The 27,118-nt window shown below is 35.2% G+C and overlaps 1 protein-coding gene across 1 annotated transcript; it reads right to left on the minus strand.

Annotated features, from left to right (window-relative positions):
* Positions 1-21,381: 21,381 nt before the first annotated feature.
* LOC145096186 (uncharacterized) lies at positions 21,382-22,082 on the minus strand. Its single transcript, XM_079033952.1, has 2 exons — positions 21,927-22,082; positions 21,382-21,840 (listed from the first exon to the last, which is right to left on the minus strand). Exons 1-2 carry the CDS (start codon positions 22,080-22,082, stop codon positions 21,382-21,384), a joined length of 615 nt encoding a protein of 204 aa, XP_078890078.1.
* Positions 22,083-27,118: the final 5,036 nt, after the last annotated feature.

Below are 27,118 nucleotides of genomic sequence, written 5' to 3' on the forward strand. Positions count from 1 at the left end.
GCTCTTGGAACGAAGGTTTAGGGTTTAAGAGGGTTTGTTGTCTGAAAATGGTGGCCAGGAATAAGGCCATCATATCCTTTATATAGGGGACTCACCCTAAATTAGGGTTTTCACTATAGGCCTAGTACGCCCAACGTACCTTCTTGTACGCCCAGCGTACTAGGTAGCTTCAGCGTCAAAAGCACGCAGATGAGTATGCTGAGCGTACACTTGCATACGCCCCATGTACTCATTCACCACCTTTTCTCAATAAGAGGCTAAAGTGGACAAGTACTCAAAAGATCAAGGGTTACAAGGTATGTTACAAGGTATACCTGGACTTCGGATGTTACAATTTGCCATGGACTCCCTTCATGGTCTTCAACTGGGAGGCCATGGGCTACCCTCATGGTCTTACATCCAAGGTCCATGGGCTCCCCCTCATGGTCTTACCAAATTCCATGGACTCCCCCCATGGTCTCCACATAATTCAATACATACCAAATAACAAAACAATTGCATATTCAACTATTAAAATCTCATATCAGGTAACGGGTCGACATTGGTGCCTTCGACCCATTAGTATAGTAAGAAGACTCACCTCAGTCTATAGAAAAGAATAGTTGCTTGGCTACCAACCCAAAATATCACACTAAACAAATACATAAATACGTAAATAAGCCTAATTAGGTCTTTAATGTATGCAGGCTGTATGGGCAACATACAACATAGTACGCCCAGCATACAACTATATTGCATCTAACTCCATTAAGTCCTTAATGTATGCAAGCTTTTCGTTCATGTTCCAGATCTTACCCGATTTAAGGGTCCTAATGCATAAAGTTGGAAACTTTATGCCCTTGCATGCCCTATATGCTCCCAACAACTGTTTCTATCTCATTAAGACGTTTCCAAGAGTCTTAACTCATGCATCGAGCCATAGAGGTCATCAAGCTTTCATTTTTATGATATAATCAAGCTAAAGGATCTTAGATCTATCCTTCCTAACGTTTGGAGCTGCTAAAACTCCCAAAAGAGGATTTATGGACTCAAAAGAGAACTTCTAGAACCCTAACTCAACAAGCAGAAAGAATAAACAAGTTGAAAGCTTTTTACCTCCACAAGCTTCCCAAGCTGCTCCAAATGCAAGATCCTAAAACTTTTCCCCACGTTCAAAGCTTTTTTCCACTTACTTTTCTTTGCTAACACGACAAAAATGAGGTATTTAAGGCACTTCCAAGCTCAAGAGTTGCTCACAAAGGATTTAGGGTTTTGGGGACGTTTGAGAGTCATGAAGGCTGGTTAGGGTAAGGTCCAAATGATATAAGTGATGGGTTTTGAGCATTCTAACACTTCCTAAGTGTACATGCAACTCTAATAAACCTTGGATCTATGTTTGTCTAAGATACATGCAAATAATTATTTTTCCAAGGTTCATATCCTAACTAGCATGGAATGGGGAACTTGAATCAAATAAAGCTAGTAGAAATACTTACCTTGTAGTTGTAGTTGATTCCTAGGGAGTTTTAGAGCCTAGCACCAATAGTGTGGATGCCTCAAATTGAAATCACAAATCACCACAAACTTGGAACTTTGAGAGAATAGTCACTGCTATCTTGAAATTGGCCCTCTTGCTTTTCTCACTCAACTAGTGTCCACTCATAAATTTCAAGAACCAAAGCCTCCTTTATATAGTGTGGTGGATTAGGGTTACATCCATGTAAACCCTAATACCCATGTCTCTGCATTTCCATGACATCCATGGGTTAAAGCTCCATGGAGTATCCATGGACTTTCCATGCAAGCCTAGCCCATTCCAATTAAGCATTAGCCCACACTATATAAATATAGAAGCCCATATTTAATTAGTAATATCTTTGATCTCTAAATTAATCCTAGATTAATTATAGATCAATACTAATTAAATAATATGATCTTATATTAATATATTAGAACTTATAATATATTAATAAATCATAACTTGTACTATTCTCAAAAGATTATCCATAAATTGGTCGGGTGAAGTGCAACCCAAATGGACCATGTCGGGTCGGGTCAAGTACATACCAAATATAGTTATGGGATTAGACACTATATCCAACAGTCTCCCACTTGGATAAGTCTAATAACTATAGTTGCAAGTATGACTTCAGGAACCGATCAGCAATCGTAGCTCTTTAAACTCTGTTGAACTAGAACGCGCCATTTTAGATAAGTGATCATATAATCCTCTGTTCTAGATATATGTCGGACAAATACATGGAACATGGTCTTACTTATTGTCCAGCATTTGTTTCCCGATTTCCGATTTGTTTGACATAGAACTTAACTGAACACATCAATTTAGTTCTGACCGGGCCCGTTACATAGGTCAAAACAAAATCATCGAGGGGCCCAGATATCGCTTTCCTAGAAGGAACAGTTAAACTTCGACTCTTATGTTTGTTCTACCACTCATTGAATTATACACAAAGGCACGTTTTATAACATTGAGTTACCAATGCGCTTTCGTACAATCAATGCATAACTAACTCGTAAGTAACAAATCATATCTCTAGGTTTGAAGACTTATATGATATTACCGTCTCACGATCAATCGAGATAAAATTCCATGAAGTGATTCCAGTGAGCGTGGGTTGAGTCCAATGCTCAGAACTTATGAGCACTCATGATTATTGTAGCCATGTCCAACACCTTAGACCTCTGCAACCAATCATGACAGTCTTGATTCATACCTACTTCCGACATATGACCGACTGTGGAGGTTTGAATAATATGATATACCAAACATAATTATTCTGGAAGTCAAAACATGCAAACGAAATATAGTAGACGATCGACAAGAGATAGAAACACTTTACTCATAAATAAAACACCTTTTATTCATCATCTAATGTCAATTACACTTTACAAATTTCATAATTTATCTAACTACTAAAACTTATATCATCCTTCAGCCCTATGCTCCGAGCATGCTGGAGATGCTTAACCCTACTCAGTCCCTTCGTGAGAAGATCTGCTGGGTTCTTATCCGATGATACCCTCTTTGCCACAGGGATTCCTTCTTCTATTCGATGTCTGATGAAGTGATATTTTCTATCAATGTGTCTGGATCTCCCATGATCTCTTGGTTCCTTGGCTAAGGCAACCGCACTATTGCTGTCACAAAAAATCTCCATTGGCTCTTTTATAGCTGGTACAACTCCAAGGTCTCCGATGAAGTTCTTTTACCATATAGCCTCCTTTGCTGCCTTGCTTGCTGCTATATATTCTGATTCACAAGTGGAATCAGCCACTGTCTCCTACTTGGAACTCTTCCAAGTGATTGCTCCTCCGTTTAAGGTAAAGACCCAGCCCGACTGAGAGTGGAAATTATCCCTATCAGTTTGGAAGCTAGCATCACTATACCCTACAACTCTCAAGTCATCACTCCCGCCGAGGGTAAGGACCCAGTCCTTAGTCCTCCGCAGGTACTTACGGATATTCTTTACCGCAGTCCAGTGTGCCTTGCCAGGGTTCCCCTGATACCTGCTAACCATACTCAAAGCAAAGGCTACATCAGGTCGAGTGCACGTCATAGCATACATGATCGATCCTACAACTGAAGCATAAGGTAGTCGACCCATTTCTGCTATCTCAGCCTTAGTACTAGGGCTTTGTGTCTTACTCAATCTGGCATTACTCTGAATAGGTAACTCACCTTTCTTGGAGTTATGCATCTTGAATCTTTTCAACACTTTGTCCACATAGGTTCTTTGACTAAGTCCAATTAGTCTTTTACTCCTCTTTCTCAAAATCCTTATCCCTAGGATATAGGCAGCTTCACCAAGGTCCTTCATAGCGAAACACTTCCCAAGCCAGGACTTTACTTCTTGCAGGGTTGGGATGTCATTTCCTATGAGTAGTATGTCATCCACATACAGTACCAAAAAGCTGACTATGCTCCCACTAGCCTTGACATACACACAAGATTCATCTTCACTCCTAGAAAAGCCAAATTCCTTGACCTTTTCATTGAAGCAAAGATTCCATCTGCGAGGTGCTTGCTTTAATCCATAAATGGATTTCTCAAGCTTACACACTCTATTAGGGTACTCGTTGCTGACAAAACCTTCTGGCTGACTCATGTAAACATCTTCAGTCAACTTTCCATTAAGGAAAGCGGTTTTGACATCCATTTTCCAAATTTCATAGTCATGAAATGCAGCTATGGCTAACATAACCCTAATAGACTTAATCTTGGCTACTAGAGAAAAGGTCTCATCATAATCCACTCCAGGAATTTGAGAGAAGCCCTTTGCAACCAGCCGAGCCTTATAAGTGTGTACATTACCATCCATGTCGGTCTTCTTCTTGAAGATCCATTTGCACCCTACAGTCTTACGACCTGGTACATTCTCAACCAAGTTCCAAACTTGATTATCATACATGGATTGTATCTCGCTATCCATAGCCTCTTTCCATTTGGCAGACTCAGGGCCTGCCATGGCTTCCGTGTAGCTATTAGGTTCATCCAAACCTACTAGTGTCTCATCACTAATAAGTGTCTCACCTTCCGGAGTAATATGGAAACCATAGTAATGCTCAGGTGCATTCCTAACTCTCGTGGAACGCCTCAGAGGTACAAACTCGTCAATTGGCTCAACAGGAGTTTCCTCCTCAAGTTGAGGGCTAGGGTTTGAAGTCCCTTCACCGCTTGACTCTTGAATTTCTTCAAGATCAATTTGCCTACCACTGTCTCCTTGGCTTATAAAATCTCTCTCTCTCGAAAGACTCCACTTCTTGCTACAAAGACCATATTATCACTAGGTCTGTAGAAGAGGTAACCAAAGGATCGTTGTGGGTAGCCGATGAAATTACACCTCTCGCTTCGGGGTTCTAGCTTATCATGAGTCTCGCGCCTCACAAAAGCCTCGCAACCCCAAATCTTGATGTGGTCTAGGTTGGGTACTTTACCAGTCCACATCTCGTGAGGAGTTTTGTTAGCTTTCTTTGTAGGGACTAGATTAAGAATATGGGCGACAGTCTCTAAGGCATACTCCCAAAATGAGATTGATAGCGAAGCTCGACTTAGCATGGAATGAACCATATCCAACAAGGTTCGATTACGCCTCTCAGCTACACCATTCAACTGTGGTGTCCTAGGAGGTGTCAATTGTGAGACAATCCCACATTCCCTAAGATAGTCGAGGAACTCTGAACTAAGATACTCACCACCTCGATCGGATCATAGCATCTTAATGTTCCTGCCCAATTGATTCTCGACTTCCTGTTTAAATTCCTTAAACCTTTCGAAAGTCTCTGACTTATGCTTGATTAAGTAGACATATCCATATCTACTGTAATCATCAGTAAAAGTCAAAAAATAACGATTAGCATCCCTTATGGCATGTTTGAATGGTCCACACACATCCGTGTGTACAAGGTCCAACAAACCTTCACCCCTCTCACACAAACCTGTGAAGGGTGAATTTTTCATTTTACCAAGTAAGCATGATTCGCAGCTATCATCTGACTTTAGGTCAAATGACTCCAAGACTCCATCCTTTTGGAGTTGGCCTATGCGTTTCTTACTTATATGTCCAAGACGACAATGCCATAATGATGATTTATCCAAGTTATTATTATTAACAGAATCAATACACAATACATTATTTCCTAAGTTATCAACCACAAATATTGTTTCATACACGCCATCACAAGGTAATGCTTTAAAACAAAGAACATTATTAAAGAAAGCATTAATCGAACCAACTTCATTATCAAATGAAAAGGTGAAACCTTGTTTATACAATGCATGAAAGGAAATAATATTTCTTGCCATTTCTGGTGAATAACAATACTTATTCAAATCTAAACTAAACCCACTACTTAGCGATAAAGTATAAACTCCAATCTTGGTGACAGGTGAAGCTTTCCTGTTTCCCATGATCAAGTTTATTCTTCCTTACTCCACATCCTCACTTCTTCTTAGTCCCTATAAATCAGAACAGATATGAATACCACAACCGGTATCAAGGACCCAAGAATTAGAATGGGGTGAATTATTAGATAAGATAGTGTAAATACCTGCATGGTTGGGTTTAACTTTCTCATCCTTCACATCTTGCTGGTACTTTGGGCAGTTCCGCTTCCAATGTGCCTTTTCATGGCAATAGAAGCATTCAGCCTCTTTTAGGTCAGAAGAAGGAGTGATGAAACCTTTCTTGGTTCCACTTGAAGAAGAGCCATCAAGGGTCCTAACCTTGGTACCCTTCGAAGAACTCTTTCTCTTCTTCCCTCGTCCTTTCCCGATTGCCAATATAGGAGCAAAGTTGGTAGGAGTAGGAGTAGTAACAACCGCCTTACCCTTAAGACCACTTTCTGTGGTCTTTAAGAGTCCTTGAAGTTTGCTGAGAGTGACCTCTTCCTTGTTCATGTGGTATGTCATGCGGAATTGATCATAACATGAAGGTAAGGAGTGCAAAATAATATCTATTGCTAGTTCCTCGGGGAAGTTCACATTAAGCTTCAGCAAACGGTCCACAAATCTTTGCATTTTCTGCATATAGCCCGTGATGGGTTCACCATCCTTCATGCGAGTTGTTATCATGGAGGAGATGATTTCATACCTCTCTTGAAGAGCACTTTGATGGTATCTTTCCATCAAGTCTTGGTGCATCTCATAGGGGTAGAAATCTTCATAGGATTTTTGGAGATCCGCGGTCATAGTGGCCATCATGATGCATACCACTTTGGTGGCATCCCTTTCATGTGCCGTAAACTCAGCAATCTCTTGAGAAGTAGCAACTGTCTCATCAATCTCCTTAAGCTCCTTATCGAGGACATATTCCTTGTCCTCGTAGCGAGTAATCATTCTGATGTTTCTGATCCATTCATTAAAGTTGGATCCATCAAAAGTGACTTTCCCACACAAGTTCATAAGAGAAAAGGAGCCACTAGGATTAGAGCCAGAAGCAGCGTTATTTGCAGACACCTTGTAAGAGAAGAAAGAAAGAATTAGTTTAGATATAGAGATAGACCTTAATAAAACACCCAAATGTAATATTAAGGCTAGGATCCAATCACAATATATTATACTTAGAAGAGGTATTTCGTAATCTAAGTAATGACATATTTGAAAGGTAGGTGAATGACGATTCACCAATTTCCACCAAAGTCGAAATATTAATAATATTTAATTTGGTTTTTAGAAACTCCTAGATTCTTTTGAGATTCAATGAACTTTTCAAAGGCATGTTTCAATCTCGAGTGTGCCCTCCAAGTTTTGTGACTGGGATGCCGAGGATCACAAAACGAGGTGTGAAGTAACCATGAAAATTACTTGGTACCCTTAATAAATTACCCCTCAATCGATGTGCTGGTTAACCACACACGCTCCATCGATACTATGATAAATATTAAGTCACCCTTTACCTACCTTGTTAAGTCCAAGTTAGTATGCCGGTTAACCACACACGCTCCACTAACGACTTAGACAAAGTGTAAAGTGTAATTTCATGGATTAGCACCTTATTCACATTTTTCCTAAAGTAACTAAGATTGGGAATTTAATAAAACATTTAGTTACTTTATAATATTCATCAAACTTTTAATGAGAATTTATAAGTCCTTGTCTTACCCGTTCGGCTAACGACCCTCCACCAGTCAAGCAAGCGGTGGGTGAGAGTGGACACCCATTAAGTTGTCATTTTATAGGCAACAACCTTATACCCACCTTATAGACCGGCTTCGTGAATGAGGCGTACTAGCGGTAAGACAACTTTAATCTTATACATATATATTATTAACTTATAATATTATAAGTATAAGGGTTGAATTTTAACTTTTAAAATTCTAAGGGTTGGAACTAAAGTTTTTAATATGACTTTACTTGTTCCAAAACTTGAGGGCAAGTTTTGTAAACTTTCAAAACTTTTCATTTCTTGTAACTTATGAGTTTAATAGAGTAATAAAAATGAAGACTCTTCATTTTTCTAACTCTTGTGTTCTTTTAATGGTTTTAATTCAAGTGACTTTTGGTTTTCCATAACTTGAGGACAAGTTATGGACTCCATTAAAACACATAATGATCATGAATTAATCTACCACATAGGTTACAAATAATTCCTATGATCATCTAAACATCATAACATCAAGAACATGAATATGAACACTTTCATGAATCAAAAATTACACATAAAACTTTGTAATTTTGGTAACAAGTTGTTGTAAATGGATTAGCAAAGACATTACACCATCTAAAACAAGTTTTCAAGTACCAAAATAGTTTAGGGTAATGTTTCTAGTCCATTTCCAGCAACTAAAGTCGAAAATCTGCACTCTGTGGCTCCTACTCGCCGAGTGCATGAACCTACTCGGCGAGTAGGTTGAAGATACATATGAACTCGGCGAGTCCCCCCATGGACTCGGTGAGTTCATCAGCCAGACAGCAAGTTTTTCGACTTTTTCCAATATTTTGCATCAAGTATCAAACAAACAAGCCTAGGCTCTGATACCACTGATGGGTTTTGAGCATTCTAACACTTCCTAAGTGTACATGCAACCCTAATAAACTTTGGATCTATGTTTGTCTAAGATACATGCAAATAATTATTTTTCCAAGGTTCATATCCTAACTAGCATGGCATGGGGAACTTGAATCAAATAAAGCTAGTAGAAATACTTACCATGTAGTTGTAGTTGATTCCTTGGAGTTTTAGAGCCTAGCACCAATAGTGTGGATGCCTCAAAAGGAAATCACAAATCACCATAAACTTGGAACTTTGAGAGAATAGTCACTACTATCTTGAAATTGGCCCTCTTGCTTTTCTCACTCAACTAGTGTCCACTCATCAATTTCAAGAACCAAAGCCTCCTTTATATAGTGTGGTGGATTAGGGTTACATCCATGTAAACCCTAATACCCATGTCTCTGCATTTCCATGAGATCCATGGGTTAAAGCTCCATGGAGTATCCATGGACTTTCCATGCAAGCGTAGCCCATTCCAAATAAGCATTAGCCCACACTATATAAATATAGAAGCCCATATTTAATTAGTAATATCTTTGATCTCTAAATTAATCCTAGATTAATTATAGATCAATACTAATTAAATAATATGATCTTATATTAATATATTAGAACTTATAATATATTAGTAAATCATAACTTGTACTATTCTTAAAAGATTATCCATAAATTGTTCGGGTGAAGTGCAACCTAAATGGACCATGCCGGGTCGGGTCAAGTACATACCAAATATAGTTATGGGCTTAGACACTATATCCAACAATAAGTGTGCTTAAATAGTGTCCAATCCAATAAATTAGGGTTTGGACATTAGCCTCGTATGCCCTGCGTACATGCTCATACGCCCAACGTACGAGCCTCAGCCACCCGCTGCATGCACACGCATACGCTAAGTGTACTCATATGTATGCCCAATGTACGGAGGTTCTATTTTGCCAAAATGAATTACTCTGAGGGTTAAAAAATGGAATACCTGGGTTTTGAGTGTTACAAGTCACATCTAACAAAGTATTGGAATCGGGTCATTCAACTGCATACACAACTTCAACAAACACGGTTTTCAAGCAACGTCTTTCAAACCGGATTTCGCGATTGGTGTTGATTTACATCCAACTTTTATGTTAGAATCCACATTCTACTTATTTACAACATGATTCAAGTTCATCTTCACTTTATTTGGTTAAAGTTATCTTTATTTTGAGCTTTCTGAAGGGTTAAAACGCCATTGTTGGCTTCACTTTGAGATATGTAAGGATATTATGATAAAGGGAACTGTAGGTAAGGAGAAGCGAAATGAGGAAGTTGAAGATGAGAAGTCAGCGATCATAGAATAATTAGGTTAGGTGGCATATTACATTAGTGATTTAGCAAGGGGTAAACTATTTAAAAGGATTCGAAATTGAAAAGGAAGTTACATCAACTTCAAATACTTATTTGACTTATGAAATCTGCTATGGTAGCCTAGTAGGTAACAGTGATTAAAAGAGTAGATCGACAATAACTTTATTCCCTTAAAAAACATCAAAATAATTTAAGTGACTGAATGAGAAATTCGAAATACATTATTGACCAATGTGTCATTTTTCCCAAATTAATTTCATGCAAAGTTATGATATATATATATATATATGTATATATATATATATATATATATATATATATATATACACAAATTTTAAAGAAAATAACAAATTTGAAACCCTAAATCGATTCATCCTGGAAAATAGGTGTTACAATGCTGGAGTGCAAAACCCTATTTTTCGAGCCTAGAGCCCTAATTAAAGGATGTAATGGCTAGGGTTTTGCTCACCCTTTCCTTCCATCACTCTCTTAAGCCATTATTCAACCCTATCCCTCTTTGTGTTCATTTTGAAGGTTATTGGGTGGATTTGTGACATTGAAAGAGTAAGAAAGGAGCTGAAGCGCAAGGATTCAACAAGAAAAGTTCTTCACCACCTTCTTGTGCATAACTTGGACCTTAATAAGTCCACATGTTCTTATATTTTGGCCAGAAGATGAAAAAGGTGAAAATAAAGAAGAATTTGGGTTTTGGCATCATCGGATTTGGGGAGATTGTAAGGTCAAACCTTAGAGTATGATGATGTAAAAACAATCATGTTGACTCAATCAGCACCAACGTCTCCCAAGCGCCAACGTGAAGTTAAGTTTGCAAAGACGTGTCAACACGATATGTATATTTTATGTAATCTGTTGTATATATAAATATACATAGTTATTAGATCTGATATCTTAATGATATCATATATACTTTATTATTAATGTTGAGTATGTGATATCCATGGTTTATAGAGATTCACATTGTATTTACTTTTCTATATGTACTATCCGATCATTAGTTGATTATCGAACCTTAGAGCTTAGTGCTCGTTCTCTTGTGAGAACTTTTTTTCTCAGTGAAAAACCTTTGTGCTTTTTTTGTGTTCTTTTATTCATTTTTATTGTTAATCGTCATAGATCAAGAGAACCTACAAACTTAGCTTACACTTATTCACGGAATATATATAATAGTTGTTTTGACATAAACCTGAAGGCCAAATCGAAAAACGTTGACAAAACTATCCCTTGACATGTTTGATGTTGTTTGAACTAGCCAATTAGCGGGACCACTTGCTTGTTATGCCTAGTAACTATAGGGTCAGGTGAATTATTCTTTACAAGTTAACATGACTTTGGTTTGGACCAGGAATTATTAATACCAGAGATCATGTTTGGTGATTTGTGTAGGGAAGATAACCCATACATTCAACACTACACTCAACATAGTTACAAAGTAGTCGGCAAAGATGAGAAAATGGAAGATGAGAAGAGAGAAGTTGATGTTGATTATTTCTGGATGTGCGGAAAAATGAAGGGGCAAGGGACGTATTTATTTCATTCATCGATATTTTTTAGCTGTGTGATCCAAAGGTTTGCTGAGCGGTTCAGATGTTTGAATATACCCAATAAACTCTTTGATTTTGGCCGATTAAAAGCCCAACCTCTTAATACAATCAATCACAATAATTATGTAGTCATTTTTATAAATATATGTTGAAATATTGTATTATATATTATTTTAGTTGATAGTTGATATGTTTTAAGGTTTTATTTATTATTTTTATTCAATATTATTAAAATATTTGTATTATTACCACACACATTTGACCACAAACAAACAGATGAAGCATGTAATAAAAATAAACATGAAAAATAGTTAAAGTATAAAACAAAAATTAAAAACTAAACACATAATTTATATAAAGTCACATGAACACTTTTAGCAAGTAATAATCAAAAATACATAAACCTTACATAGAATGAAAATTTGTTTTTATAATCAAAATATCATTCAATGCCTAATTTTGAAAATGAGAGCTCTTTCTCCTGCACCCGCCATTTCATTGGCCAAAAATTTGAAAATTAGATCCCTTTCTCCCTCACCTGCCATTTAATACTAGAAACGTGTGTATGCTCCACTACAACAAAAAACGAACGGGAAAACCCTAGCCACAACCGCCTCTCCTCCTTACCACCGCAGAGCACCGCCACTACAACTTTTTCTCATGTCGCTTTGGTCGGCGTCTAATGACTTAGCATTTTCTGTAAGTGAAATCATAAGCTTGAATTCTACTCACTGCAAGAAATTTGGGTCTTTACTCACACATATTATGTGTAGATAAAAGCATCATATGTGATGGTATTCATTATTACCTACACATACATTAAGTGTAACTATGTGTAGGCTCATGCCTGTTGACACAGATCATTACCGACACATAATTTATGTGTAGATATAATATAATCTATACCTACACATATATGTGTGGCTAAAAGTAGTAAATATGTGTAGGTAGAGGTATTTTGATTTGTTTAGGATATCGATGACGTGGCTGACGACGTGGCTGATGATGTGGCTGCTGACATGGTCAATGATGTGGACTATACATGCCATAAAAATACGTGTGGGTAAGAGTATTTTTATGTGTAGGCATTGGTTTTGATATGTGTTGGTAAAAATATATTTATATGTGGGTATTAAAAACGATATGTGTACCTAATACAAAATAAATGGAGACATTTGTATAAATAGAAACATATGCATTCGAAATAGCATTATAAGTTGAAAATTGTCTAACGTAATATTTAAAACCAAAAAAATTACAAGTCTCAAAACTTGAAATACTTAAACTACCAAAAGATCAACTAGTCATGAGTAGCTACTTGAAAATACTAAAAATTATAGAATGGTCATTGCATATCATCATATATACCAATATTTTCATCATGAGACTATCTCGACTGAGTGTGGTTAGATGTACCACACTCGGATGTATCACCATGTGATCTTCCTGATTATGTGCTAAGAGGAGGAGGCATGATGTTTTTTCTCAATCAATATTTGCTTCATAACTTCATGTTCTCTTTTCATTGTTTCCAATTCATCCACCAATTCATCATAACTAGGATGCTTTGATTTCTCAGTGGAGCTTGTGATGTTACCTACGACAACAGGATCACGTCCCCACCCGAACAAACGAACAGAGTTTCGTCTAAGTACCTTCTCTAGAATCAACTTGTCACTCATGGATTCGGAATGCTCATTTAATTACCCACACATATGCAAAATATGTGTAGATATTTACTTACACATAACATATGTAGGTAATTTATGTGTAGGTAAAGACCCTAATTTCTTGTAGTGAGTTTTATAGCAAAATTTACTATAATGTCAAGATAAAAAGCAGAACATACATTCTTTACTTTTTGGGGGAGGGTTGTATACTTAATTTTGGGTGGTTTGATTTTTTTGGTGTTTCATGAATGTGAGTTGGAAGACGCATATTTTTGGTTACTTGAACTAAGTTTCTACTATTTTAGCAGTATCGATTTTGCCTGAACACATTTAAAAATCACTCTTTGTGTGTAGAAAGGACCAATGGGAGCTTGATAAGTTTAGACATTAGTTATATGCTTACATATTGATCGATCCTTAGTAACTTGAGTCATTTTTAAGAATTAGCTACAAAAAACTATCGGTGAGATTTTTACTAAGTAATTAGATGAACCATTTGTTGGATTAGTGTCTAAGTCCATAACTATTTTGGTATGTACTTGACCCGATTATGAGCATGGTCTTTTTGGGTTGCCTTCACCATAGCAACATGTAGGATGAATTAAGGAGAGAGAAAGGTTTAATTATGATTTATTAATATATTATGAGAACAATATACTAAAGGAGAAATCATATTGTTTAATTAATATTAGTCAAGAATTAATTAAGAATTAATTTTGTGGCTAAAAGAGATTAATTAAACTTAGGGGGCTAGATTTGTAATTATAAGATAATTGCAATTGGGCTATAGATTACCTAAATAATATAGGTTGGATGAATTCTATGGGAAGCCCATTAAGAATTCGTCCAAGGGATATGTTAAAGGAGTTCATGGGTTGCTTAGGGCTTAAGCAGCCAGATTAGGGTTTCCTAGTTGTAAACCCTAATAACCTACATGTATATAAAGGCCCTCTATGCACCAAAAACGTGGCTAACACTTGGATTAGGGTTTCCAGCCGTTTTTGGTGTCTCCCCTCTCTTCTCTTCTTCATCTTGTTGCTTAGTGGTGTTTGTGACTCCATTAGAGGTGCAACACTTAAGGCACTAAGCTTTCTGAAGCTAAGGGTTGATTGTTATTGCTATATAACAATCAAAGGTCTGATCTAAACCCTATTTTATGTTAATATGATTAGTTGTATGCTAGATCTAGGGTTTATAGCTTTCGATATTCAATTGCATGTTCATTAGACAAACTAGATCCAAATGCTATTAGGGTTTGCATGTACACCATACGATTGATGTATTGCTCAAAACCCATCAGTGGTATCAGATCCTAGGTCGTTTTTCTATTGAATACATGCATAATTGAACTGCCAAAGACCTGAAAATCAAAATTTCTTGTTGTCTGCCTGATGAACTCACTGAGTTCCTCTTAGAACTCGACGAGTTCCAAAGAGGACTCGACGAGTTGGTTGTTCAGTTGTTGGGTTTTTCGATTTTTTTAGTCAGATTTTGATGTGGATAATTACCAAAACTCGTTTTTATTGCCTAAAATCGATTTTTTATGTTTGGAATGATTATCCTTATCAAAATTGATGGATTTGGTTAAATATGGATAATATTGGATTATTATTAGATAAATATTTGACCTAGTAAGTTTGAAAAGTTTCAATTTACACCCTTTAGGTTTAATAGTTTAAATTTGAACTTAAAATTTTTTTTGTTTTTGAAATTTAAATAGTTAAACCTTAATGTTTTGAAAGGTTTCAAAACTTGTCCTCATGTTTTGGAATTTAAATTTTTGATTAAAAGTTTAATTTTGAAATATTTAAATTCTAAAACATAATGTACTATACTATATATATGTAACATTAAAAGTCTAATATTATATATATATATATATATATATATATGAGTAAAGAGTCAGTCTTACCGTTAGTAGGCCTCATTCACGAAGCTGGTCTATAAGGGGTGTTTAAGGAAATTGCCTGTAAAATGGCGATTGAATGGGTATCCACTCTTACCCACGACACTCTTGACTAGTGGAGGGTCGTTAGCCGAACGGGTAAGATAGGACAGAAATCTTCCATTATAGGTATAATGAAGTACAAAGTAACTAAATGCTTTCACAAATTCCCAAATCATAGTTACTTTAGGAAAAATGTGAAATTGTATGCTAATCCATTGAATTACACTTCGTACCCTTGTCAAACGTTAGTGGAGCGTGTGTGGTTAACCGGCACACTAATTTGGGATGACATTGGTAGCGAATGGTGGCTCGATGTTTGTCATAGTTCAATGGAGCGTGTGTGGCTAACCGGCACATTAATTAGGTGATAGTAGCATTGAGTGCACCACATGATTCGTATGGTTATTCACACCTTATTTGTGATCCTCGGCATCCCAGTTACAAATAGTAGGGCATAATCGAGATTAAACATGCCATTGAAAAGTTCAATGAATCTTAAAAGATCTAGGAGTTTCAATTCGTTTAAAAATTAAACTTCCTTTTTCATGGTGGAAATTGGTAAATCGTCATTTACCTACCTTCAAATATTATGTGACTAGATTACGGCATCCCTCTTCTAGGTTGTAGAGTATTGTGTTGGATCCTAGACTTGATGTTTCATTTGGGTGTTACATCAAGAATTCTAATCAACTTAACTTGAATTTTCTCCTGTTTTTTAGATGTCTAGTTCTGACAATCGTGGTCTTCCCAAATCCCATGGAACAAGCTTTCCAAATGAAGATGATGTTCCATGATAAGATCGAGGAACAAGAGATCATGCTTCACTTCCTCCACCTCCTCCAATTGTTCTCACTAACCCACAAGTTCGAAGGCTTGAAAAGTTCAAGCTCACTCAAGCCATATTGGCGATTAAGCATGAAGATGGAAAGTCTGTGTGTACACACGTCTTAGAGATGAAGTCACACATTGATAGGTTAAGGATGTTGGGTGTCGATATTTCATAGATAATGGCTATTGACTGGGTTCTTTAGTCACTTCCTGAATCATATAGTGAGTTCGTTAGAGAGCACTATATGATGGATCACGACGTGACCCTCATTGATCTCACCTATTTGCTTGTAGCTGCTAAATCAACAATGATTTGGCGTGCCGCTCAAGCAAATTTGTCTGGTGAATCAAACTCCCAAACTTCAATGGACATTGAAAATGATGACATTGGATATCCAGAAAAGGTAAACTCTGAGATAGTTCCTTGTGACATTCCAAAAGAGTCCATTTACTTTTATTTCCAAGAGAAGGGGCATTGGAGACGAAGCTGCCCTATTTACCTGAGAGATCTAAGAGATGGGAGAGTCAAGACGTATGGCTCTACTTTAGGTAAAATCCATTAACTAACTCTTTTAAGTTCCTATTCTGGATTCTTAATACATGATGTCATAAGATTACATTTTGATGTTTTGTAGGAACAAAAAAAAGAGAGGAAGCTTAAGGGAAGAAGTGAGCTGAATCTAATCGTGAAGAAATGAATTTCGATCGCATTGCTTGAAGATTGGATTCTTGAGCTACTACTTGGAGTTAGAATAGATTGCTTAGGAATATGTAACAACATAGTTTTTCAGTTGAATTGCATTGTAAGGACAAATTTTTCCACAATAAAATAAATTTTGATTTTATATTATTTATCCTTGCAATGGCATGTATGAAAATTGATGTTTGAATGTTTCTATTATTAGCAATAATGGATTTGATTCTTAATTATGTTATTTGTGAAATGTCGAGAATTTACCAAATAGGGAGAGTTTCTCATCGCCCAAGTTTCAATTGGACAGAAACTTGGAATCATGCAACATGCATTGCATGATGAATGAGAAGCTTCATATTTGGAAATTAGACTAAATCTTTGGCAAAGTGTCAAGCGAAGGACTAAGAGATCGAGTACACTAGGTTGTACGTTAATCAAGTCCACCACAAGAGTGATAAAGATTCGTCATGATTTACTAAAGTTTAGTAAATATGATTATACTTATAAGATTAAGTGTAATTCTGAGTTAGTTGAAAAAGTTTCAATGAATAGCAGAACAAATAAAGAAGAATCAAGTAGGCAGAAAGATAAAAGTTTCTCTACTCTAAGAAGAAGGGAGAGTATCTTTTATTTTGTTTTATGATAAGTCTTAATGATTAAGAACCATATCTCAATTAATCCTCTAAGTGAGTCTTAGTACATTTATACGTCTAAGAAGAGGAATCAGGAATTCTGGAAATGGTTAAATCAAGAAGTCAATCATACTTCGTTCCAATATCGAATCTTAGAGTCATACTCCAAGATTGTGAATTGAGTGACAAGTCTATAGTAGGTTTATAACACTCAACGAATGTGGAGTTGGAAAAAGTCTTCTTATTCTTGCACATTTGAAATTGGTAAGTTGTACAGTCTTGGATAAGATAAAGACCAACTAGGACCAATTATGTGAAGTGTTTTGTCTTGATAAGAACTACACTAACTCTTGAATATTTGTTTTGTCTAGAAAAGTTTTCTAATAAGAGAATCATATATGTCAAGAGGTCAGTGGGAGTTTTAATGATCTTGAAAAGGGGTTCAAGAACAAATCAAGAATAAACCTTATCAATCATCACTAGCACATGACTTGAGGTTTACAACCTATCGTGTTGACATTATTTTGTTTCTGTGCCATTCCAATTGAGTTAATTATGTATGTGAGTTCTATAAGTTCTCATTTGAATGCATAAAGACAAAGCGCCTTGATCGATGGAAAGTACATTGATATGTAAGGATAAGTTGTTAAACTACTTGGAAGAGATGGTGGGCACTCGTGTTACCATAAGGCTAGAAATCAAGAAAGTTCAATCCATATGAGTTTGGATTTGTCACAAACTTGGTTTTGGCAAATTCACATGGATAGGAACTCATACGCCATAAAAAATCTAAGTGTCATAAGATTCCCTCCTTCATGAAAATGTATGTGAGCAAATTCTTTCACTAAGAGAGATTTTAAGAAGATAGCAATTGTGAAAATTATATTCTCAAATTTGATTATGGTTACGGCATCCTTTTCCATAGTTCGAATTGTGAGATTTGGCAATTAGTCTAACATTTAGGACTTATTAATATAAGTTCTGAATTGTTTAGACACACATATGAGCTATCTAAGGCAAAGGTGTATAAGTTTAAGAAGCTTAGATAAAGGCTTATCGAAGCATCTGGTATTAGAAATATGAACTTCATAAATTCAATAGGCATTGTTTTCTGGAAGTTTAGCTGTTTTCTGAATACATGTCAAAGCTAGTGGGAGCATAAGTGTTATGCTTATATGATAATAATCATCATGATAGTGGGAGCATAAGTGCTATGCTTGTATGATTATTATGGCAAGTATTGCAAGTTAGCAATACTAATTATATAAAAACAAAGATTCAATTTGTAAAGTTGCATGGGTTGAAAAGTTGTTTTGCTATAATTAAGGGAGAGAATATTATACTTCGTTCAAAATCTAAAGCTTAGATTGAGAAATTTTAATAAATATAGTCAAAAGATACATAGTGTGTTCTCAAATTTCTATTATGATTACGGCATCCCTCTTCATAGTTCAAATTATGAGAACGTGACACATAAAATATTATGGTGGGAGATTGATAAAGTATCATATCTTTATGTAAGACATTATGTGTAGTCTCCCATACGCTTCAAGTATTGAATCAATTGCAAATGCTATAATATTTGACCATTCTAAAATTTTCCAAATGTCTAGCGCATTAAGAGGGAAAAAGGACTAGAATCGGTTTTGACTAAAATAATTAAACAACTATCAAAGGACGATCCAAAGTTCGCTAAGGATTGGTCGCTTGTGAGTAGTTGGAAGTATGGTATTGGATCGACCATATCGACATTATTATGAATAGATAAGATTCTATTAAGAATGAGTTGTCATATGGCAAATGTGGAAATGTTTCCATATTAGGAGTTGGATATTGAGAGTCTATGCCTAGATTAGAAACTTTTATGCAAGAAGGATATTCAAAGGAATGTACTTTGAATGTGAGACTTCACGTCTATGGAATTGTCTTGTAACAATTTCCGACAGAGTACTTTGTAATTTCATTGACCAAGTCTTGGTGACTTTTGTGTTATGACTTTGCGAAAGGATCGTTGCATAAAATGTTAGAACCTAGCATATTCTTGTAGTGGCAAGAACCTTGTGTTCTAACACTAATGATAAGGATTGGGAATTGTGAAATGAGCATCACTGGAAAAGTTTTCAATTGATCTATTTCACAAAGTAAGGACCATAGGAAACATAGTGTGTATGCTTTGTGCATGGGACAACTATTGTTGTAATTTAAGTAATAAGTTGATTTTCTGAAACAATAAATGATGAATAATGAGTAATCAATATGGTGTTTAAACAAAAGTCTTTTATTTACTCCCACAATTTTGGGGCCATATAGGATTAAGTATTATTGTTGTGTTTTAGTTTGCATGTTTTGACTTCCAGAATAACCGGGTTATTCAAACCTCCACAATCGGTCATACGTTGGAAGTAGGTATGAAGGAAGACTGTCATGAAGAGTTTGTAGATTGTATGAAGAGTTTAGACATATCACAAGTTTGTTGTAGAGTTCATGAGTGCTTTAATAAGATTAGAGTATTGGATTAAACCCACGCTCACAAGAATCACTTCATGGATTTTATCACGAGTGATTGTGAGTCGATAATATTGTATATTCTTGAAACCGAGACGCGTGAGTTGTTATTTGTTGGTCGGTTGCACATTGATAATAAGTAAATGCACCAGTAACTTGGTTTTATAAAACTTATTGTTTTGTGTGATTCGATTAGTGAATGCAAGCAAGCATATGAGTCAAATTTTATCCATTGCTTTTACCCAAAGTGGGATAAAAGCGATATCTATGGGCCCCTCGATGATTTAGTGATGACACCTAAGCGTTTGGCCAAGCCGAGACTAAGTTGATGTGTTCAATTGTAGTCTGTTGTCAGTCGTCATAAATCGGAAGTCGTGAAACAATATAGAGAGAATGATTGAAATTCATGTCTTATGTCTATACAATATCTTGAGAATGGAGGAATATATAATCCCTTACCTAAAGGACATGTGTATCTGATAAGATCAGAGTTGACAGCGAGTTTTGAAAGCTACGATTGTTGATCAGGTTCTGAAGTCATACGGAAAATAGTTATTAGACTTATCCAAGTGGGAGACTGTTGGATTAGTGTCTATGTCCATAACTATTTTGGTATGTACTTGACCCGATTATGAGCATGGTCCTTTTGGGTTGCCTTCACCATAGAAATATGTAGGATGAATTAAGGAGAGAAAGGTTTAATTATGATTTATTAATATATAATGAGAATATAATATATTAAAGGAGAAATCATATTGTTTAGTTAATATTAGTCAAGAATTAATTAAGAATTAATTTTGTGGCTAAAAGAGATTAATTAAACTTAGGGGACTAGATTTGTAATTATAAGATAATTGCAATTGGGCTATGGATTACCTAAATAATATAGGTTGGACGAATTCTATGGGAAGCCCATTAAGAATTCGTCCAAGGGACATGTTAAAGGAGTCTATGGGCTTCTTAGGGCTTAAGCAGCCAGATTAGGGTTTCCTAGTTGTAAACCCTAATAGCCTACATGTATATAAAGGCCCTCTATGCACCAAAAACGTGGCTAACACTTGGATTAGGGTTTCCAACCGTTTTTGGTACCTCCCCTCTCTTCTCTTCTTCATCTTGTTGCTTAGTGGTGTTTGTGACTCCATTAGAGGTGCAACACTTGAGGCACTAAGCTTTCTGAAGTTAATGATTGATTGTTATTGCTATATAAAAATCAAAGGTCAGATCTAAACCCTATTTTATGGTAATATGATTAATTGTATGCTAGATCTAGGGTTTATATCTTAGGATATTCAATTGCATGTTCTTTATAAAAACTAGATCCAAGTGCTATTAGGGTTTGCATGAACACCATACGATTGATGTATTTCTCAAAACCCATCACCATTGATCATGCAAATGGAGTTCATGCTGGTTTGTGTTATGTGTAGTTCCTAAATTAGATCATATATTTTATTAATAAGTTGAGTAAGTAATTAGACTAGCCATTGATGATGCTTAGATTAAAAAATGGAGTTCATACTGGCCTACATATGTTATGTTTTATTCTTATACTAAAAAATGGAAAGCATATGTATGTGATGCTCTGGCAAGCAAGCAGTGGCGGATCTAGCCCAAAAGTCAAGTGGGGTGCACAACCATTGACCGTGGAAATTAATAAAACAAAGTAATAAAAAGTATAATAAAATTAAATTTTACAACTAAATGTCATTTTACAATTGAAATCTACGGGGACACATAGCTAAGAAACGTTTGATAATATTTTCAGTTGTAACCTTGGAAAATCCCTTTCTTTCAACCGCACAAATTACACAATCATTTAAAAATTCGTCCAAAATTCGATTCCACAAATCCGACTTTACAAGCTTCATCGCGAAAAAGCATCTCTCCACCGTTGCGGTAGCAACTGGCAAGACCAGTGACAACTTCACTAACCGATAAATCAATGGAAAGGAAAGATGTGTATCGGTTTCCACCATCACTTTAGCAAGGTTGGATATAATCTTCAAAGTAGCAAATCTTCCATCTTGTTGCATATGAGAAGGGTAAACCGAAAGTTCATGTAGAATATTCATCCTATCTTTATAGCTAAAATCATGTGGATAGAAATCGATCAACTTTCGTAACTTTGATGGGTCAAAGTCACAAAACGAATCATGTGGATTCAAACCCTTCATACAAATAAGCATTTAAGAAGTTACATCACTAAAACGATCACCGAACTCTTGAATTTGCATATCTAAAACCATGTTAAAACAAAAAACTCGTAATAATGGCGATTTGAGATATTGGTATGTTGTTTTCGATTTCTTGGATTAACATAAATATCCTCCATGTTCATTATTTGAATTTCTTTATTCTCACAAAAAGAGGTGATGTCCAACATAAGTGAATCAAACCCATCATTTCTCATCTTTTTTTAACATTACAACGGTTTATTTCACCAAACTTATGGCATTCACGATATCCTGATCCTTTCTTTGTAGAGATTGTGACAATATGTTTGTTATCCGTAAAGTTTTCAAAATCAACTGTAAATGGAGCACAAAATCAAATGATCGAAAACATATTCGAAGACTCCTTTCTTGACGTTGACTAAAACTATTAAGGCCTTCATCTTCAACATATTCAAGCACATCAATAACAGATGAAAACAATCCAATTAAATGCTATAGAGCTTTGTAATGAGAATTCCAATGTGTATCTCCGGCTCTAGTAAGAGAAAGCTCTTGGTTTAATCCACTTCCGGTTTCAATTTCACCACGACCGATGGACTCTTCCAGTTTATCTTTTTGACTTTCACGCATCATATATGTCCGTTTACAAGAACCACACACAAAATTCATTAGAGCAGCCACCATATCAAAAAAGTGTCCAACGTCATGATGTTTTTTGGAAACCGCCACAACAACTAGTTGAAGTTGGTGAGCAAAACAATGAACATAATAAGCAGAGGAATTTTCTCTCATTATTAAAGATTTTAACCCATTAAACTGTCTACTCATATTGCTTGTTCCATCATAATCTTGACCCTTGATCTTCGTCAAACTCAATCCATATTCAGAAAATAAAGAGTCAATACCAGATTTTAGCGACAACGCCGATGTCTCTTTCACATGAACAAGTCCACTAAACCTTTCTTTAACAATCCCACATGTAACATATTGCAAAACTACCGCCATTTGTTTGTTTTTGGATATATCACTGGACTCGTCAACTAAAAAAGCAAAAATATCATCACCAATTTCTTCAAAACTTGATTGAAGTACTTCTTGTGCGAAACAATGAGAAATATCTTTTTGAATACATGGATCCACCATTTGATTGTTCCCCGGAGCATTTCGTAATGTCACTTTACAAACACTCACATTTTGTTGTCGAATCAAATTCAATGTTTCCAAGAAATTTCCTCTAAAAAGAGACATTTCAGACTCATCATGACCGCGAAAAGGCAATGCACATTTCAATAAATGTCTACAAGCATCAATGGAAGCAGTTAATCGAATTCGATGTTCAATCTTAACAACCTCATTTTGCTTGTGAAGAGCAGTAGCAATTGACTGATTTTGTCTCATTAAGTCTACACATTTTTAAGGGCAATGTAATGAGAACTATTAACATTATCTCCCTCGTGAGTTTTAAATCTTTCCAGTTTATTCCAACTAGTAAAGTCTTCCGTCACAAAAGCATCACCCCCAACCTTTTTACTTGATCCATCTTTAAATAAATGACAAAACAAACAAAATGATTCATCTTTTTTCACACTATATTCCAACCAATTTCTGTAATCATTAAACCATGTCGGATTAAAATATCTTGTCCTCTTTCCTATCACCCTTGGTGGAAACTTATGAACACGTGGTTGAGAAGGTCCTCTAATTAAATATTTTCTTCTTATTTCATCTCTTTGATTAGGGTGATAATGTGAAAACTTTTTTCTATCAGCCGGATCCCAAGGAATGTCAATCATATCGTCTTCAATCGGGACGGATGGAATTGAGCTAGGTTGAGGAATTTTATTAGAAACATTTCTGGATGAAGATGCTTCATTTGTTGATGGTTTTCTTTTCAAATATCGTAACATATTCTTTGTTAAATAATCATTGACATGTAGATAGCAAATTTAAAACATAAATTATTTGAATTGTAGTTCAAAATATTTTAAACAGAATGCAAATAACCATTTTTTTGCCATATATGAGTTAATATGTTTAAACAGATAATCTCAATTACAATCATTTATATATAATCTATTTGATATTACTTCACCTGTTTCCTTTCCATATATACTAATATGAGTCAATTTTTCCTTTAATATATTTGATATTTATAATTTTGTATCCTAATTTTTTATAACTAAAATATTCACATAAATAATAAAAGAATTAACATTTTTAGCAATCCCAAAGAACTTTTATTAAAATTTAATACAATCCAACAAACCTCTCATAACTTTTTTTTCTCTCTGAATATGAACACCCAAAAAAGAACTAACAAACTTCAACATTGCCCACAATCCCAAAGAGTCGAACATATGTAAAACAATCTAACCGAAATACAGAATCAATTTCAAAGAATCAACATACTTAACCAAGCAAATCATACCAAGGATGATGGACAAACAAAACATATATTCATGTCGAGTGCTGACTACCGGCAAGAAAGAAGTTGCTTCTGGTAATCTTTCTTATATTAGCTATAGCCTAATTGTTTTCTCATGGAAATGTGGAAAGAAACTCTATACTTTGCAAGAATGTCGTAGGATTTTTTTTTTGGAATATGTTAACGAACATTTTGTATTTGCAAGAAAAAGTTAAAAATACTAATTTTATTATAAGGTTTACATATTTGTTATGCTGAAGTTCATTTCTTGATTCTTTGGATCAGTGTAGGTGTTATGGTTATCATCAAACACATTTTGAGTACGGGAGCCTTTGTCATGTCCTTCATCTTCAGATATTTAGATGCATATTTCCTCCACCATTGAATCAGGTACTTTATTGCCTCTTCTCTCTTGCCTCTCTCTTATTTTGGTTGATTAATCTTAAAAAGTTTATGCTTCTTCTTTTCTTCATTAATTCTTATGGTTATTGACTAGCTTTTTCACACTAACAAAGTGAAAAAGAATGATGAGCTAGTACACCCGCTTCCTCTATGAGAAAATCACTTGAAGATTATGATAGACGACATAGATGATACATTTAAAGGTATTCATGTTCCTCTGATATCAAATGAAGTTGGCATACTACAAGATGCAGTCGACACTCTAATTCAATGGTTGAGGATTACAATTGTTCTCACTAAAGTACATCTTCATTATCCTTTACTTTTTTATCTACTATATACACGTTAACTCGAAATGGAAGAATTCTTTATACTTATGCCTTTATTTAACATCAAAATATCATATTTAGACTGACAAATAAGACATTTTGATGGTTGAGAAGGGCACATACGAAGTCCTCCCAAATTAAATGGTTTATTAATGATTTTCTGTTAGATTCAACTGTTTTGAAATGTTAGACAAAAACCGATTTTTTGTTGTATTTGTTTTTTTAGTGAGGATGGAGGATAGCTGGTACACTTGATTATGGGACAATCTCTCTGCGATGTGTTAACAATTTCTTTTTCGAAAATTTTAATGTAGTAAGAAATAACTAAATTAAAGAGTTTTTTTTTGTGACACTCAAGATGCTTTTATCATTGAATATCATGGTTGGTTGTTATGTCTATATTATTAAACTTTTTAATCCAAGCATACTATCTGTATTTAATATGTGTTTTGGATGTAAGTCTCAGTTGTGTAGGTAGTTAATTGTAACATAGTGTGACTTTGGATTACAAAATAAAGTATTATAAAATCAAAATTCTTTATATGAGTTGGTTATGTGAATGAATGTAATCTTTATATGACCCAGTTTTAAGGATTGGAACCGGGCTCTTATCTCTTTATACGACCCGGTTTTGTGTTGTAGAACCGCGACCTACTCTCTTTATGTGGCTTAGTTTTGTTTATTCTAATCTTCTTATAGGTCCCGGTTTTTATGAAACACTGCATTCTTTTCATACTGATAGGACCCGATTTTAAAACCGAGTTTTATTTCTTTTTTCACATAAGACTCGCTAACCTTAAGACCCAGTTCAAAACCGGGTTATTTAAGTGATTTAACTGGGTCATATAAGCCTTTTTGTAGTAGTGATTGAAAAACTTACTAAACTTTTACCATATTATTGATTTAATTAAAGAAAAATTAAATATATTTTAATTTTTTTTCTCTTACTTAAAATTATAATATAAATAATTTATTAATTTGAACATTTATCATGACAATAGAAAGATAGATAGGAACAAAACTAATTTTTTTAATTAAATGAAATAAACAAATCAAATCAAAGAGATGGTATTTAGACTAACTACACATACTTTCACATATATAGATAATAACATCCTATTTATACCAAATACCCAAATTTCACATTCGTATACCACATATACAACAAACGTACATACATTCACATACACATATAATAACAACCTACTTATACCAAATACACATAATTTCACATAATAACATCATACTTCTACCAAATACTCATATACCACATATACATCAAACACAACGTACATTGACATATATACACCAAATTTACATAAATTCACATACAAATATCAAATATACATACATATGACAATTTTCAAATAATTAATACAACTACACATATTTTGCAATTATACTAAAATTTCACAATAAATAGAAGTAAACAGAGCCTGTGGTGGCGGAAATCAATGAAAATGGTCTAGTGATGGCGGTAGTCGCTGGTGGTGGTCGGGAACGTAGCAAAACAATCAACAAAACTGAAATTGACAATTTTTTACAGTTAACCACTCCAATAAGCTTAAAATCGATGTTACAAGAGAAAAGGGACCGGAAATTGACCTGGAAATAGCTTGGTGTTGCCGGAAAAAGTTTGGTCCTCACCGGAAAATTTTTCTCCACCGGTGGTATCTTCTTTGTGGACAATTTCACACACCGAAAATTGATAAATGTCACTGGTATCCCACAATAATCGGCAAAGTAATATGTATGCAGACGAGAGAAGAGAAACAGGCGAAGGCAGTGAAATAGAAGCGCTAAAGGAAAAAAGTTCGAGTTTTTTTTGGGCTAACTGCATCGGCCTTTAGCGGCGACGCCTTTACCAGCGACAAATTGGGCTTTAGCAGCAACAACTATCAATAGCGGCGACTATCAGGAAGGAATTATTGTCGCATCATTTTTTTATCTTTAGCGGTGACTATTTTGGGTCTTCAGCGGCGACAAAAGTCGCCGGTATTTCATTTATGCGTTCCACGAGCACCCTAGCCGTTGGATTAGAACCACAATCGGACGATTCGCGTTTACTAGAACGTCAAATAGCGGTTAGGTGTCATTCATAGCGGCGAAACCAATA

Source organism: Lactuca serriola, chromosome 3 (assembly GCF_051521515.1).
Source record: "Lactuca serriola cultivar US96UC23 chromosome 3, Lser_US96UC23_V15, whole genome shotgun sequence".
Taxonomy (NCBI): domain Eukaryota; kingdom Viridiplantae; phylum Streptophyta; class Magnoliopsida; order Asterales; family Asteraceae; genus Lactuca; species Lactuca serriola.